Source organism: Rhinolophus ferrumequinum, chromosome 15 (genome assembly GCF_004115265.2).
Source record: "Rhinolophus ferrumequinum isolate MPI-CBG mRhiFer1 chromosome 15, mRhiFer1_v1.p, whole genome shotgun sequence".
Classification (NCBI taxonomy): domain Eukaryota; kingdom Metazoa; phylum Chordata; class Mammalia; order Chiroptera; family Rhinolophidae; genus Rhinolophus; species Rhinolophus ferrumequinum.
The window spans coordinates 45,798,645-45,815,408 of NC_046298.1; the positions used below are offsets into that span (position 1 = coordinate 45,798,645).

The window sequence follows — 16,764 nt, forward strand, 5'->3', positions numbered from 1 at the left end:
GGGCTGAGTTCCTTCTGGAGGCTCCGGGGAGAATGCATTTTCTTGCCTTTCCCAACTTATACAGGTCGCTTGCTTTCCTTGTTTGGTGGCTCCTTTCCTCCGTCTTCAAGGCCAGAAGCATAGTACCTGTCCCTTCACATCTCTCTCCGCCTCCTTCTTCTGCTTGTGATTACATTGGGCCCACGAGATAATCCAGGATCTTCCCATCTCTAGATCCTTAATCACATCACAAGGTCCCCTTTGCCATGTGAGGTCACACATTCACAGGTTCCAGGGGATTAGGGTGCAGACACCCTTGGGGGCTGTTATTCTGTGAGCCACAGAGCATCGTTTCTTTCACTGAACCTGAGCTTCCCAAGGGCGGGGGCCATGCCTGTATCAAGGCCCTGGAATCCTCTCTCACTTACCTGGTTCCTGTCCATCTTATCATAATTCACCACTAGATATTTCCTTGTTTAATTCATTTTTGCTGCCTCCCTCAATTGAAGAGTGAGCTGCAAGACGCCAGGGCCTGTGTCTGCCACGTCTACCATGTTTATCCCGCATCCAGCTCAGGGCCTCACACTCAGGAGACCAGGCTTTGGGATCAAAAAAGAACTGGATTGGATTCTGGGTGACCAGGGACTTTGAGCACACTACTTCCTTGTTTCCACCTCAGTTTCCATGTCGATAACATGGCGACAATAATATTATCTTCCTTACAAGGTCGTTGTGGGAAGTTAATGAAGTTAGCAACCACCAAATAAGGTGCTCACCAAGTATTCGCTCTCTGAGGAAAGCATGAAAGAAGGAAATCTCAACAAAAATGTGTATGGCATGTATGGATAAAGGCATTCCTGGGCTTTTCTCCCGGATACTCTCTGCCTTATCTTGTCCCCACTGTTTCACTCTTTCTTTTCTTTCCCTCCACTCAGGGTCCCGTGATGGAATCCCAGCCAGGCAGCCTCACAGACCACCCTCCCGCAACTCTGAGTGTCCCCTCGATGGGAGAGAAAGAAGAGGTTCATTACGCATCCCTCAGGTTTCAAAGGAGGCAGCGTGGAACCGCGAAGGTACAGCAGGTCACTGAGAGTGAGTACTCAGAGATCAATACCCAAGTGAGGAACGGCCCAGACCTGGCCCTGACTTGATGATGGCGGCCCCCGACAAGGAAAAGAAAAACACAAAGGTGGATTCCTGCATAATTAAAAGCCCTCAGGAGATGAGTTAAAAGTATAGTGGAAACAACACAGGCTTTGGAACCAAAGCGTTGTGAGTTCAAATCCACACGCTGCCCCTTTACTAAGTGACAGACCAATCCCCGCCTCTCTGTGCCTCAGTTTTCTGCCCTGTGAAACAAGTTGAGAAGCCCTACTTGCAAGTTTGTGGTGAGAATTGAGGGAGTCGTATCCTATCCGAGCACCTGGCTCAACGTGTATGCTGAGCACATGTCGGATCCTTGTGCTTTGAACAGAAAGTTCCTACTGGGAATTTGTCTTGACTCTGGAGGTGACCAGCATCAGACAGTCCTTGCAGCTGAGGTCCCGCTTCCTGGAATGCCCACCTGGCCTTCATCTGCCTCTGTCTTTGAAAGAAGAATTCAAGGGGTAGACGTCTGGGTTGAGATGGGAGTCAAGCAGAAGCTCACGACTTCTTCCCATAAAGACAAACCAAATGAAAGCAAAAGGTTCCCAAATGATCACAAGACCATGTGATGAATGAAACGTGATCCCCAAATTCACCCACAGCTACCAGATGAGGAAAGGAGTATGTCACAGCAGTCACTTCCTAAAGTAGCCTTGATGGAAAGAAATAAAAGGACGTGACAAGACATTAAACATTCCCTAACTCTGTACTGCAGCTCATTTGTAACCGCATTGAAAGTCATAAAATACCAAAGAACTTTTTTTCAAAAAAATGCAATACTTCTGTACTAAAAAATACAGAACATTGCTGAGAGAAATTAAAGAAGATCCAAATGAATGAAAAAATATACCATGTCCATGGATTGGAAGACACAAAACTGTTAGGATGTCCGTTTTCTCTGTATTGATTTAAAGTAATTCTAGTGTGTGTGAGTGTGTGTGTGTGTGAACACAAATTGACAAGTTGATTCTAAAATTTATATGGAAATGGAAAGGACTTAGAATAGTCAAACAACCTTGAAAAAGAACACAGTTGGGGATATCAAACTTTATTATAACGTTAATCAAGAGAGTGTGGTATGGAACAAAATAGGGTGTGTGTGTGTGTGTGTGTGTGTGTGTGTGTGTGTGTGTGTGTCTGTGTGTGTGTATTAATTTGAATAGCACAAGTATATTCAACTGGGTAAGGAATTTTTTTAACAAATGGTGGTAGAACAAGTGGGTCAATGTTTGGAAAAAATGAACCTTATCAATTATATAATTAATTTATATAACTGGAAACATACAGTAGATACTCTTGTTTTTTTTCCACTGAGCATTACATATTTGGAAATTCATCCGAGCTGTTGTGCATATCAGTATTTTGTTCCCTTTTCTTGCTGAGTAGGATTCCACTGCATGAGTGTATCATGGATCGTTCACCCATTTTTCTATTGATGGACATTTGGTTTGTTTCCAGCTTTTGGCAATTATGAATAAAGCTGCTGCGAGCATATCTGTACATGACTGTGTCAATGTATGTTTTCATTTCCCTCAAGTGTTGGCGAGCCAGGGCCAAGAGGAGACAATGAGGTCAGAGTCACCTGTTGGGAGCTCGAGGGTCTCTGGGACCTCCCTATGGGGACCAGAACCCATCAGGCAGCTAGATGGATGGATGGTCTGGAGTGCAGGAGGAACGTGGGGACAGGACATGGACAATGGGAAATATCAAGAGGTCCAATAATCCTGATGAGTCCCTGTTACTGTGGGTTGAATTGTGAACCCCAGAAAGATATATTCAAGTCTGCACCCCTTAAGGTATTTGTGACTATGATTGTATTTGGAGAGAGGGTCTTTGCAGATGTAATAAGTTACATGGGGGGGCTAAATACAGTGACTGGTGTTTCCCCCCACAAAGAGGGGCATGTGGACACAGAGACACAGGTAGGGAAGAAGGCCAGGGGACAATGAGGGCAGAGATTTGAGTATGACACCATAAGGAAAGGCATGCTGAGGATTTCTGGTAACCAGCAGAAGCTGGAAAAGGCAAGGAAGGATTCTTCCCTAGAGCCTTCTGAGGGAGCACGGCCCTGCCAAAACCTTGATTTTGGTCTTCCAGCCTCTGGAACTGTGAGAGAATGCTACTTTAAGGCACACTGTTGGTGGTGGTTTGTCACAGCAGCCCTAGGAAACTAAAACATTTGCTCAGCACCTACTGTGCATCAAACCTGCACGCATCCTGTCTCATTCAATCCTCACAGTGACTCGTGAGAGGGTTGCCGCTGTCTCCACATCACAGAGGAGGCTCATGTGAGCTGGTCAAAGCCACACAGGCTGCAAGTGGAGGGACCAGGCTGAACCCAGTTACATGCCCCCGATGCCACAAGGGGGCCTTCATCAGTGGGCCCTGGGGTCTTGCCTTGTGTCCAGCACTGTCCTAAGTGCTTTGTGAGTATTCAAAGCAGTTATGACCAGAGCTGCTAGGCTGACTGTCCCCACTTCCATAGATTCTGCCAGAAAGTAGTTTCTGTCTCTCTCCCTTTCTTTCCTCCCTCCCTTCCTTCCTTTCTTCTGCTGTAACTGCCATAGTGGTGAACAAATTTGCTTACATGCTTCTGGGCACCCCCATAAAGACAGCACAGAAAAAGGTTTCAGAAATGGCATTATGGAGACAGAACTAAATTCATACTGTTTTCACTTTACTGGTGTCTTTTTCTGATTATAAAGGCAATTTATACACTTCGTGAGGAAAAACATGTTAGAATATACAGTAAAGGGTAAAGAAGGAAATTAAGACATAACACTGTTAATAATTAATGTTTTCCACAATTTTTGAGCACATATATATGTATATTTATGTGTGTGTGTGTGTGTGTATATATATACATATGTGTGTGTACACATGAAACTGGAAAACACATACTGTACATATTATATCTACATCAATCAATTAATCTATACTTTGTATAACTACGGTCCTATCAGATGCTGCTTTGTATTTCTCATTTCCAACTTATCAAGTTATGAGCATTTCCTGCGTCAGTAAGCATCTTTCCCCAGCGTGGTTCCTAACAGATAACAGATTAGCTCAACATGTGCTGTGCCCCATTTAAGCAACTCCAGTTGCTGGGTATTAGAGGCTGTACTGTTTCCCTGCCATCAGCAATGCTGAGATGGGGCATCAGCGTCTCTGATGGTCCATGGCGCCCATTAGGGAAGCGGGGAAGTTAGAAGCACATTTGCTGGTGAGGAAGAAGCAATGGAATTTGAGCACAGAGCTCTGCACATGACCTGCCCCAGCCTGCATCCTATTTGTTGGCTCTGTCTGGCGATGGAGCAACCAGTAGCCACTCTACCCATGACGTCACACCCCAGGTTCTAGGTGGGGTCTCCAGTCTTCCTCCAAGAGCCTCCATCTCCCGAGCTCTGTGTGACTGGGCTGGTTCCCTCACTTCAATGTCCCCTATGAGCACTCGCCCCCACAGCCTAGCCCACCCCTATGGATACTCTCAGCCCTTTTCCATCACTGCCCCCTTACCTCCTTGCCCATCTGGTCTCGTCCTCCAGTTCTGATGCGGACACTCAAATGGCCCGGTTTGTCCTATGGGAAGAAATCAGGGAAGCAGTCACTTCTCAGGTCTGTAGGAAACTAACAGGACACAGGAGAGTCCTGGGTAGGTGAGGGGTCAGCTTCCTTCCAAGCCTTCCTGGTGAGGGACCACAGGAGTAGGAGGTGACGAATCTGGGGGTTTCACCTCTACACCGAGAGTCCTTATTCCCCATACTTTTAAAACATATTTCGGAGGTATTAAGGCCACTGGAGGGAGATACCACGGGACAGGGGCTGTGGGGTGTGTGGAGGGAAAAGAGGCTGGTGCCCTTGGGGAAGGAGCTGGCACTATGTGGCCTAAGTACTGATGATGGTGATGATGATGATGACGACTCATTTCATGCCTATCATGTGCCAGGCACTATGGCAGATGATTCATACGAGTTATCTTGAACCCTCCCAACAGGTACACAAGTCGATACTTTAACCCCATTTTGTGGATAAAGGAACAGGAGTTCACATAGGTGATGTCACTTGCTCAAAGTCACACAGCAAGAAAATGACAGAGGCCAACATTCTACCCTTGTCTCTCTGACTCCCAGCCCAGACTGGAGACCTCAGACCATGGAAAAGGTGGCACCTCTAAGGGGAATGGGACAGTGAAAATGTAGGGATGACTTCTAGCTATGAGGAGGGTGTGACGCCTGGTTAGGGGGCTTCTCCCAGGGTGTAGAAGAGGAGAACCAGGTCTCCCGGAAACACTTTAAACTCCACAGAGTTTATCGCAACCAGCTCGACATTGTACATTGAATGACGATGATGGTATCAATAGTAACGTCTAAAACTCTACTGAGTGCTGACCACATGCCACACCTGGCTCCAAGGTCTTCATCAGTAATGTCTTACTCTATCCCCATAGGAGCTGTCCCTGTGGGGTCGGTACCAGTGTGACTCCCATGTTACAGACGGGAAACAAAAGCACAAGTGGGCTAACCTGCCTACTGTCACACTGATGGCAAATACTCTAAGCTGCTCGATATAGAGAGCACATAATGATCACAAATAGTCTCAGTATCAAAATACCAAAATGTAACAAAGAATGTATTTTCTAAAATGTTCACATCATCACAGCGATCAATACCACTATCACCAGCGTTACCATCACCATAATCCCCACCCTCACCACCATCACCATTGTCACCACCATCACCACCATCACCATAGTCACCACCATCACCACCATCACCATTGTCACCACCATCACCACCAATGTCATCATTATCACCACTATTCTTATAATTTCCATCACCATCATCGTCATCACTGCTGTTCTTAACATCTACTACCGTGGTCCTCAACCAGGCCAACTTTGCCCGCTATGGGAACTTTATAGAGCCTAGGGCCGTTTTTGGTTGTCCAAACTGGAGGCTATGGTGGTTGTTGCTACAGACATCAAGTGGGTAGAGGCCAGGATGCTGCTGAATGTCTTACAAGGCACAGAAAAGCTTCACCCACCTACCACTGAAATAATTATGTGACTCTAAATATAGAGGTTGAGAAACTGGTCCACTCCGCCACGAGTGTTGCCAATCCGTTCATCCTCCAAGGTGTGTGTCTAACCCTCCCGTAACCCTTCAGAGCAGATGTGACCCTTCACATCTTCCAAGTGGGGCTAGGAAGAGCTGAGAGGAAAAATGATCGGCTCAAGATCACCTAGCCAGCTAGGGGTAGAGCTGGAATTTGAATCCAGATTTTAATCATCCCTCCACCCAATCTCTTTCCCCAATGTACTTGACCTCTGCTACCTGTTTCTCAAACATCACTTGGAAACTGGTGACTACCATGCACCAGGCACATCTCACATCTGCCCTTCTAAGTGGACCTCTACAGCTGTATTGTAAACACATAGAAACTGGAATGAAGTCAAGTCACTGGATGAAACCCTACTGATATGTTAGAGGCATGGCTGACTCTAAACCTTTCACCTCTCCTTCTGGCTGGCTTCTGGTCCTTGAGTCCCATGTGTCTGCCCCCCAGATAATCCCTGACAATCCAGGTCCAGGTTTGTCCATTCCCCTTCTGGCTGTGCTTTCCCCTCTCAAGGGAGTGATGGCTCCTCAGTCCCAACCCCCAGCCAGTGCCCCGTCCTTGGCCCAGGGCAACACGCACCTGGAGAAATGGCTGATGATCACGTAGACCAGGATTCCGCAGAAGTAGATACCTCCCAGGACTGTCATCACGATCAGAACCACCACCAGGGATCCGGAGATGTAGAAATCTCTTTTATCAATAGGAATGTATTCTGGAAGGAGAGGATGTGTGGGGGTTAGGGCCACCGTTCACTTGTCCCTTCATTCATCTATACATCTGTTCTCCAAAAATTTATCAGTACCTGTTATGTGCAAAGCACTGTTCCAGGTAGTAGGGATTCAACAGTGAACAAAACCAACTTCCCACCCTCATGGGGCTGTCTTCCTAGCTGGGAAGTGGACAGTCAGCAATTAAGCAAAGAGATGTCTAATATCATTGCCGGTGGCAATAAGTGCTCTGGAGAAGGACAGACCCACGTCAGAGGACAGAGTGTGACAGGGCAGCGGGGTGTTGTGCACACAGGCTCGTTAACTCATTGCACAGATATTCAGTGAGCACCAACTATATGCCAGGCACCGTGTTAAGCACTGGAGACAAGTGACGATCAAAGAGCTCACCCAACCTCTGTCCTCCTGGAATTCATAGTCCCGTGGGGTAGAAAGGTGTGAGTCAGACAGTAGCACCAATACATTGTGTCTGGTGCATAATTGGTGCTTAGTAAACGGTGTGGAGTGACCAAAATCAATGTCTCTAGCTCATAACCAGTATCTGCTGCTGATTTTGTCTGGGAAGAGCCAGGCTGATGGCTTCTCATGCACTTTCTTGCTCAATCTCTCATTTCATTCTTGCAGCAGACTTGTCATTAGGGACCCTTATTACCCCAAAATTATAGATGGGGAAACTGAAGCTCAGAAAGCTGAAGCTGCTTGCTCTTGGTTCATGCAGATGGGCAGATGCAGAGCTGGGAATTGAACTCAGGTCATCGGGTTCCAGTGTCCCTGCCTTTTACCCCCTGCATGTCTGCTCTCTCCACGAGGACTTCAGGCTCTCTCCTTGATGCAGAAGATTGAATGTGTGGTTGTTGAAAAGGTTCTTTCCCCATTTAGAAATTCAGTCCCAAGCCATGTTTCAGGGACCATATCCATGACAAATGTCTATTTCCTCTGCAGCACTTCCACTCCTGTCTTCCCATTTCCTCGTCTTTGGAGGCAGCCCAGTAGTATGTCTGACAGATTAGGATGTGCGGTCAGATTGCGAGGGTTTGTATCCTGCCTCCTCTGCTGATTAGAACTGGAACCTTGAATAAAGCACTCAAACTCGCCTCAGTGCTCTTGCCTGTAAAATGGAGGTGACGCTTATAACAGTCACTTACTCTGGAGGGAACCTGAGGGTCACACAGGCTGGAATGGTGACTGGCACTTAGTGCTCAGTAAATGCTGGCTGACCTTATCTCCCTGGAATTCAGCCCAACACTGAGAAGAGGACTCTGCAGACTTCCTAGAAGAGGCAGCTTTCGGCTCTCACCTCAGGGGACGGGAGGATTTCACCCAACCATTGTGAGCATGATGGCAGGGTGGAGACGGCATTCCTGAGGACGGGCGCTGCCTAAGCAAAGCATGGAGGTGGGAAGATTTGGAAAGTGTAATCCCAAGAGGGGAGTGGATGTTCTTACCGGGATTCCTCTGGATCCTGACGTCCCTGTACATGGTCAGCTGGGCCACAGGATTCTCCACGATACATCTGTATCTGCCCATCTGCTCCCAGGTCAGACTCGGGAGGGTGATGTTTGCCTCTGAGACGCTCAGGAGGGAGCCGTTGTGGATCCAGCGGTGCTTGGGTTCCGGGAAGGCAGTGGAGGTACACTTCATCTCCACCTTGGAGCCGAGCTCAGCAGACAGGACGCCGTTGAAATTACTGGGATCACTTCTCAGCCACACACTGTCAGGTCCATCTGCAGAGACAAGGCAAGAGACCTGGAGCTATGGTTCTGATGTCCTGGTTGGAGGATCAGTAACTCTAACCAGGACGTGTCCCACTCTGCACCGTGAGTGGACCCCTAGGCGCACCCTGGGCAAGGCATCTGTGCCAACAACAATGACAATAATAATAATGTCTTCCGTTATGAAGCACCTACTGTGGGCCAGCACCTACTATGGTAGCCATTTATGTCATAATAAAATAGGTACAGGGTAGTAGCAAGCGCATCAGGCCCACTGCATGCCAGGCACTGTCCTAAATACTTCACATGTTCACACACTCTCCTAATTCCCACAGCAGCACATGTGATCAATTCCACGATTGATCTATTTCATAGATGATGAAAATGAGGCTCAGAGGAGTGGATTGGGGATTAAATAGTCTCCAATTGACCAACAAATGGGCTAAGCAAGTGCCCCTGTGGCTCAGGAGGAAGCCCCCTGAACAGCTGTAGTCCATGGTCCTGGGTCCTGGTTCAAACCTCTGATCAGTAAGCAGTATTATCCTTCCATCCCTGGAAGGCCTTCAGCCCACCCCTGGCTTCACACCCAGACCCCAGAGCACTCACAGGCCACAGTCAGAAAGATCTGTGCACTTTTTTGAAGATACCCCAGGATGTTTTCCAGCGCACACTGAAGTATCACGTCATAGCGGTTGACCTTGAGAATGACGAGGGTCTTGCCGTCCGGGGAAATTGTCATCAGATCATTGCTGGACACCTGTATGCCATTCACGTACCACGTGACAGTAGTGGCGTTGGTGTGGCAGAAGGCGGCCACAGAATCCATGTACTCAACCACAGAGGTGGTGTTGGTCGAGATGCCTGGGTTGCTTTCCTTTTCTGGGTGAAGCAGGGAAAGATTAGAGGAGGGGTCTGCCTCTTCAAGCTCTGCTTGTCTCCAAGGGGGTGGTTTTGGGGTATGTTGGGGAGAAACCAAGAGTTGTAAAATGGGGCCTGGGGTCTTGGCATAGGATTGTGGCCTAATGGTTATTTCCAAACCGCAAGGTCAGGACACTCCCCCTCAAGGAGCTGTGGGTAGAATTCAGAGCCAGAGGTGGTATTTGGACTCTCCATAATAATTGCTCCCATTATCTGAGTCCTATTTACTTTACAAATACTCCCTCTAACCTTACAACATACCACAATGGTAGACACTACCCCCATTCTACAGGTGAGGAAGCTGAGGACCACACAGGGAAGACAAAGTTCCAAGGCCGTGCAGTAAATACAGGTGGGACCTGTGACTCTTTTCTAACCTGTAGAGTATGGCCAAGGTGAGGGCTGTCTGTCCCATAACTACCCGTGTTAAATAAGTCTCTGTCTCAGCAGACGAGAGACACTTTAGCTGACCTTGAGGAAACAAGCAGCCCTGAGGTGAAACGCCTGTGTACAGAGCCACACTTGAGAACACAGCCATGGCCAACATTTATGAGTCTCAGAACATAGGACTCAGCTAAGCCACACCTGAAATTCTGACCCACAAAAACTGTGTGCTAATAAAATGGTACTGTTTTTAGCTGCTAAGTTTGTGGGTATTTGTTACGCTGCACTACTAACAGATAACTGATACACAGTGAAATGGGATCCCTTAAGGTAGTAAGTGACCCATCTCTGTGGGAGAAGGTGGACAACCATCTGCCAACGCTCCCAGTTCACCTGGAGGTGGTTGACAGAATTGAACAATATGATCTCCAAGTGACCTCACTCCAAAAGCCTCCAGACTCAACTCCTGCATTAGCGAAATGGGGCAACGTGTCAACTCACCTCGAATCTCGAGCCAGCTGGTTGCTCTGTGGGTCCCACTGCTGACGTCTACCCGCACGGTGTAGTTCCCCGTGTCATTTAACATAGAGTTCTTGATCCTCAGGCGGCCTTCCGTGGTTACATTCTCCCGGCCGCTGAACATGGGCCCAGACTGCCAGGAATTGGAGGGAGGTTTGTAGCTGACAATCATACTTCCCTCACTGTCGTTGACACCCCGGTGCCAGCTGTATTCCTGAGCATCCTCAGGGATGTTCTCCAGGTCCAGGAAGCTCCTATATCCCTCTAACCCTATGAATGGGACGATGGAGACTTGGCCAGAGGTCTGGAAGATCCCACAGGCCAGCAGACTGGCTGAGGAAGACACAGAAAGAGAGAGTGGCTGACACCATCCAGACAATGATCCACAGACACTGGTGAACACACCAAGGGTTTCCAGCTCCCGGATGACTCCCCAGCCTGTCCCCTCCTCTCCATCTGCTCAGCCCCTTCCTGGTCCATTGCTCCCTCACCGTCTTTCAGCCTGGATTCTTCCCTGGACACTCAGCCTCCAATCCATCCTCACACAACCCTTACATGGATCCTTAGAAAGCCCTAGTTGTGACCCTGCTCTCCCCCTGCTCAAATACTTTCCATGGCTCCCCAGTGCTCTCATGATAAAGTTTAAACTCTAAAAAGTGGCTTATGAGACACTCTTAGCAAGAGCTGGGTTTTGTTTCATGACTCATCTAGCCCTCTTTGAGATTACACCTACTCTACCCCATCATCCCATGTACTTCCTCATCCATTCATGAATACATTCACTCATGCATTCGTTTTTCAGAAGACACAACACCCACGCTCTTTGCCCCAGTTACACATACAGACAAGCAAAGCTTGAAGAGGCAGACCCCTCCTCTAATCTTTTCCTGCTTCACCCAGAAGAGGAAAGCAACCCAGGCATCTCGACCAACACCACGAATGCACCGCACTGTCTCCCAACTTCAGGCTTTTGTACCTTCTGTCCCCATTTCTGGCACACTGATCCCTGCTCTCTCCTTGTTGACTCACTTCCACTCATTCTTCAGTTCTCAGCTGTGAGTCTCCTCCTCCTCAGCCTGGGTCAGCCTCCTGGGCCCCCCTGACTGCAGTCCCCACACTCTGGGTTATTTGGTGTGGTGACAGGTCTGCATCTCAAACTGGATGCGAGCTCCAGGAGGGCTGTCTCGGGCACCACTGCAGCCCCAGCACCCTGAGCACAGCGTGGAACCCAGTGGGTGTCTCGGTATGATTACCTGGGTGAATAAAACTCCCCGGAAACTGTGTACACACGTCTTTGATTTAGCGCCTAAATTCAGTGAAGTCGATAGGAACAGGGGTGGGGATCTGTTGTCACCTAAGACGTCAGGCGTCTACTGCTCTGTGATCCCTAAGCCTTGTCTCCATGGAGGAGGCAAAGGCACCCGAGATCCCCAGCTCCAGGCCTCCAGGTATGGACACTGGGCGTGTCTGAGGAAAGTACACCTGGCTGCCAGTGAAACATGATAGTCGTGCATGTCAGGGGGACACAAAGTGTCCTGGGGAAGGTGAGGAGATGGGAAGGGGTGTGGTTGGAGAAGTGGGGGAGGGGATCAAGGCATACAGCCCCCCAGGGAACACTGTGTGTGTGTCTATGGGTGAGGTGTGCCCAGGTGTGTGAGCTCATGCAAGTCCTGGCGAGAGTCCCGTCCCTCTCACCTCCCCCCGCAGTCCTGCAAGGTCACCTCTCTCTTACCCACAAGGACCAGTTCCCTCCAGGGGCTGCATCTGGGTCTGGAAAAATCCATGAGCTGCAGCGGGTCCTCCTGGTGGAGGGATCTCTCCAGATGCGCTGCCCCTTCACGGCCTTGTGTCTCCGGCCTTGAGCGGCTGTGTCTCCATCCGCTTCCTGTCTCCCGGGTTGGACTCTGCACCGCAGGTGGGAGGGGCGGGCAGGAGGGGCTCTGGGGAGTCGGTCGTTACCTTTATGACTTTGTGTTGCCTTCACTTTATTATTATTATTATTAACTTATTTACACTATTCTCTCCTGGTAACAAAACAAAAGAAAACAAAACAAAACTCACTTTTAGGAAAACGAGAAAATACCAAACAGGGCAACAAGCACACGACGTATCCACTTGGTTATTTATTTGTGACAGGAAGTGTAGTTTATTGGTGGGTGTGACGAGGGGGCAGCGCCAAGGCTCGTGAGTGCAGGGCCCGCCATTTGTCCCGGGGCCACGACGAGGACTGTGTTGACCCCACAGCGCTCGGGGACGAGCCGCGTTGGAGCCGAAATGTCTTCAGATTCACCTGCACTAAACTTAGTGAAGCCCCGCTTCTTAGAGACGTGGACCTTCTGGCGGCCGGGACCCTGGCACGTGGCCCTGCATTGAGCCTCGGTCACCGGCTCCTCGTTCTGCAGCTGGTGCGGATGGACGTGATGACTTGCGCAGGCGGACCTGGCCACCGTGCCCGGGCACTTTCCAAAGGCACCTGCGTCCCTTCCCTGTCTGGAGTCTGTCAGCCCCGCGCAGGACCACATCTTGTTGATGCCGATGGGGAAGGGGCGAGCCGCACGCAGAGGTGAAAACCCGTCTTTGCCACAGCTTTTCACCATGTACTTGTTGGCACAAATACGAGCGGCCTCCAGAGCTTCGAAGAGAGCTGCTCATGTTCGTCAGACAGCACGTGGCCACAGAGCGGGACCTCATCCACTTTTGCCTCCCTCCGCCCCAGGTCAAAGGTGAGGATCTTGGCCTCGGAGACACCTGGACAGAAGCGAGATTGGGTCCCGTTTGTTGTTACAATACCGGTAACCGTGGGTGGGGCGGCGGCCCAGGGCGACACCAGGACCTTCAGTGGTGCGCCCAGGGGAAAAAGCACGTCAGGCTTTTCAAACGTGTGTCTTGTTTTTTTGTTTTTCCTAAGCAGTGCTGAATTTCCCAACCGCGTTATCCCAGTTGACAAGCGGCTGCTTTCCCCCTCGACACACAGTGTCCTGTAAGGGTCTCCCCAGGTGACTGACTGTTCCCCTAGATGGCCACTTGCGTGGCCGCAGCGCATGCTAGTGTGTGGATGGAGCAAAATTCATAGAACCATTGCTCTTGGTGTTGGACCCTCAGGCTCTTCCTAAAATTCAGCATTAGGAGTGATGATGCGGGAGAGAAGAATCCTCCACGCAGAGGGGAGCTGGAGCTGTGCACACGAGAAACGTGGCTGCGTATTGAGACAGACTGAGAGAGAGACGGTGGGTGAGGGTCGCACCGAGGAGGGGAGGTTCAGAGCACATGCCGGAAGTCTGCGATCCCTACGGTGATTCCTACTGTGTTTGGGACGATGTTCGTCTTCCATTTCATACCAACACATACTACTTTTTTAATTGCAAAAGGAATGCATTGGGTATAAAAAATTTGGGAAATTCTTAACATAGAAAACACTATCTTAATGATTAAACCATTTAAAATGATTTGTATGAATCTTTAGGATAAATATTTTAAAATCAGATAAGTAAGTACTCATCTAAATATATAAAATGTTTATACATGTATAACGTTTATAAATAAATAAAAATATTTTATAAATAGAACAAGTATACAGTTATTTGTTATGGTATAATTAATGCTGGTCACAATCATCTGTAATCATTTGACGGCCTGGAAAATATCCGAGTTTTTCCTATGAATCTTTCCAGTTCTGATATATATCAGTTCTGATGTACATATATATCACATATGCGTATCTTTACCAAAGTGGAATCACACCATTAAATAGCCTCCTATATTTGGTCTTCTCCAATGCTAAACCCAAATTTAGTCAGAGGAAGGTGAGTGAATACACACTTCTGAGTGTCTGGTGTCTTACTAACTATCTCTGAAGTCTTCTACTGTAGCCTGAAAATCCATATGCAAAACACATGTGTGCATAATAGGAAAATGACGTATTAGTTACCACTGAAGTTACTGAATTAGTCGTCCCCAGCATTTGAGTATAAGTGGTGGCCCCAAGAGACACGCATATTTCATCTTCTGCCTTCAGCCCGTCTGAAGCACTGGGCTACAGTCCATGCCCTCGTCTTCAAACCGCATCTCTCCAAACTGTTTCCGTCGTCACTTCACCTTCCTGGACTCTGACTCTCCTGCCTCCCTCTCTCACTGACAAGGACCCTTGTGGATACAGCCAGCTTTCCTCCTCCCTAAGAGACCCTTTTGTTTAGGATTGCATCCAGATGAAAGGAACCAAAAACAATAAAGCATCTTAAACGGGGCAGCAGTTGATGTCTCTCTCACATGATGACTCTGGTGGCATGCAGTCCTAGGAGAGTTTGGAAGCTTGGTGACAAGGAGGAGCCCAGGCTCTGTCTATGTCGTGACTTGGCGACTCTTGTGGCTCCTCTTCCCGATCCAGATGGCTGCCAGAGCTCCACCAGCCCGTCTGCGCACCACACAGGAGGAAGGAAGAAGAGGGTGGGAAAGCCTCCCTTGAAGGACACCTTCCTGAGAACGGCTCACAACCGTTCTATCTCACCAGCCAAAATGTCCTCTTGTGGCCACACCTACCTGCAGGGGAAGCTGGAGAGTGCAACGTTTTAGTTGAGCTCCCATGTGTCTAGAGTCCTTGTCACTAAGGAAAAAGGGGGAGGGGGTGGGAAATGGGAGGAGCCCAGACACCTCTGCCACAGAAAACATCTGAGTGGGTCTATTTGACCACACCCAACATGGAGCATCCATATCAGGAAAAGCTCTGTGCCAAGTCAGTGCACAAAAATGCCCCTCCCTTGTATCCATAGTGTGTATGGCCAACGATGACCGGTCTGCTCAAGCAGGACCAAGATGGCAGAGCTGATTTTATTCATAACCCGTGACGTGAATCCGAGCATTTAATACAATGGGACCCTCATGAGGCTCCTGCCCCGGGGAGGTGACTGTCAGCTTGGGACATCCCTCAGGCTTCAGTGACTCACGATTGTTCCCTCAAGCAGACTCCAAAGCTGGACCTGGCCCATCCCATCCTGGATCCCATATAATTTGGAGCATTTTATCTTTAATCAGGTGGGCTTCCTATGTCATCAGCCCCTGAAATCCCTAAGCTGAGAAGTGTGACAGGTGTTGGGAAGTGACTCCCTCCAGAAAGACATGTCAGTAGTGGGTGTAGTTCCCTTAGGCCAGCTTTGGTGATCACCTGGCAGCAAATGAGAGTCTGGGGAGCAGTCCCAAGGAGCTGTCTTTTGCCAGTCTCAGCCTATCAATAAACAATATTGTGGCTGGACCAGCTCTTGGAGTCCTTATCATGATTGCATGATGCCCTTGGCAATAACCATCAGAAAGTTTGAAATAAAGGGTTATTACTTACACGCCCTGGAAATTACATGGCACACTAGGGGCCACACGGTAAGGTCATAGGAAGAGAGAGAGGGAGAGATTCACAGGCTCAGTCTTTATTGGTAAATTAAAAACATAAGAGCAGGAATTTAAAGTTCCAGAAGAGAAAAAACAAGAGGCCCAAATGGTCAGTTACTGAAATCAACAAAGATCTGAAAAGTAACAGAACCTTGAGGGGAGAAGTGGCTGGGATCCTTATCTAGTCCTGTATTGGCCATCATTGAAGCGGATGCATCAGGCCCTTGCATTACAAAAAAAAAAAAAAAAAAAAAAAAAAAAGGAAAACCTCAACCTCAGGGCTTACACTAGGGAAACCCAGTTTGTACCTTCTTATCAACAAGGCACGATGTCACAGCCCCTCCCAGGGCAAAGTTCTGCCAAGCGCAGGCTGAGTGTACACTTATAAAACATGCACTCCTCCAGCTTATCAGGCATGGAAACACAAGGCATGTTAACCTGGGATCTCTGTGGAGCTGTAAACCTGGTGGAGTCCAGGCAACCCCAGCTCCTGTCACTGTGCCCTGTCCGGGCAATCGCCATCACCCCAGGGCATCAGGCCACGAGGGGGAGCCGTGGAGTTGTGAAATCAGCAACCCTGACCTTGGTCTACATCCTCATAGGGAAGCTGTAAGAACTGGATAGACAGGTAAGAGGCAGGGGCCCCTGTCAGCTTCCAGAGAGGACGGGAGTGGGTGGGAAAGCAATACTATTAACATTAACCGTAGCGTTGTTAATAGCAACATTAATAACAGCTATTTCCTATTTCTTCATTCCTTTGTAGTGAGACTGTACATCATGAGATAGATTGGCCTCTGAGTGACAAGATGGGAGTAGGTGGTGGTGAAAAAGGATAAATTAAGAGATGGATTGAAGGAGGAGACTGGTGCAGCGATCCTGGTAAT

At 48.7% G+C, this 16,764-nt stretch overlaps 2 protein-coding genes and 1 pseudogene across 8 annotated transcripts in view; 1 reads left to right on the plus strand and 2 right to left on the minus strand.

The window, feature by feature from the left end:
* The window catches only part of LOC117034421 (sialic acid-binding Ig-like lectin 13), a 19,044-nt gene extending 16,419 nt beyond the window's left edge, over nucleotides 1–2,625 (plus strand). For both annotated transcript variants that reach the window (XM_033127299.1, XM_033127300.1), the window contains one exon: nucleotides 915–2,625. In XM_033127299.1, coding sequence (XP_032983190.1) covers nucleotides 915–1,130 — 216 coding nt within the window. In that variant the 3' untranslated portion in view covers nucleotides 1,131–2,625. The remainder of the gene's footprint in view (nucleotides 1–914) is intronic.
* The window catches only part of CEACAM18 (CEA cell adhesion molecule 18), a 14,146-nt gene extending 1,733 nt beyond the window's left edge, over nucleotides 1–12,413 (minus strand). The window contains exons 1-7 of one of the 6 annotated variants that reach the window (XM_033127292.1): nucleotides 12,237–12,411; nucleotides 10,487–10,837; nucleotides 9,290–9,562; nucleotides 8,417–8,695; nucleotides 6,823–6,955; nucleotides 4,642–4,704; nucleotides 1,134–1,777 (exon numbers count right to left, since the gene is read on the minus strand). In XM_033127292.1, coding sequence (XP_032983183.1) covers nucleotides 4,686–4,704; nucleotides 6,823–6,955; nucleotides 8,417–8,695; nucleotides 9,290–9,562; nucleotides 10,487–10,837; nucleotides 12,237–12,288 — 1,107 coding nt within the window. In that variant the 5' untranslated portion in view covers nucleotides 12,289–12,411 and the 3' untranslated portion in view covers nucleotides 1,134–1,777; nucleotides 4,642–4,685. Of the gene's footprint in view, nucleotides 1–1,131; nucleotides 1,778–2,768; nucleotides 4,347–4,641; nucleotides 4,705–6,822; nucleotides 6,956–8,416; nucleotides 8,696–9,289; nucleotides 9,563–10,486; nucleotides 10,838–12,236 lie in introns of those variants that run through there. The other 5 variants (XM_033127290.1, XM_033127291.1, XM_033127294.1 and 2 more) reach the window with 5 other exon arrangements.
* Nucleotides 12,414–12,650: 237 nt separating this feature from the next.
* On the minus strand, nucleotides 12,651–14,569 carry LOC117035405 (60S ribosomal protein L10-like; annotated as a pseudogene).
* Between the last annotated feature and the right edge of the window lie 2,195 nt (nucleotides 14,570–16,764).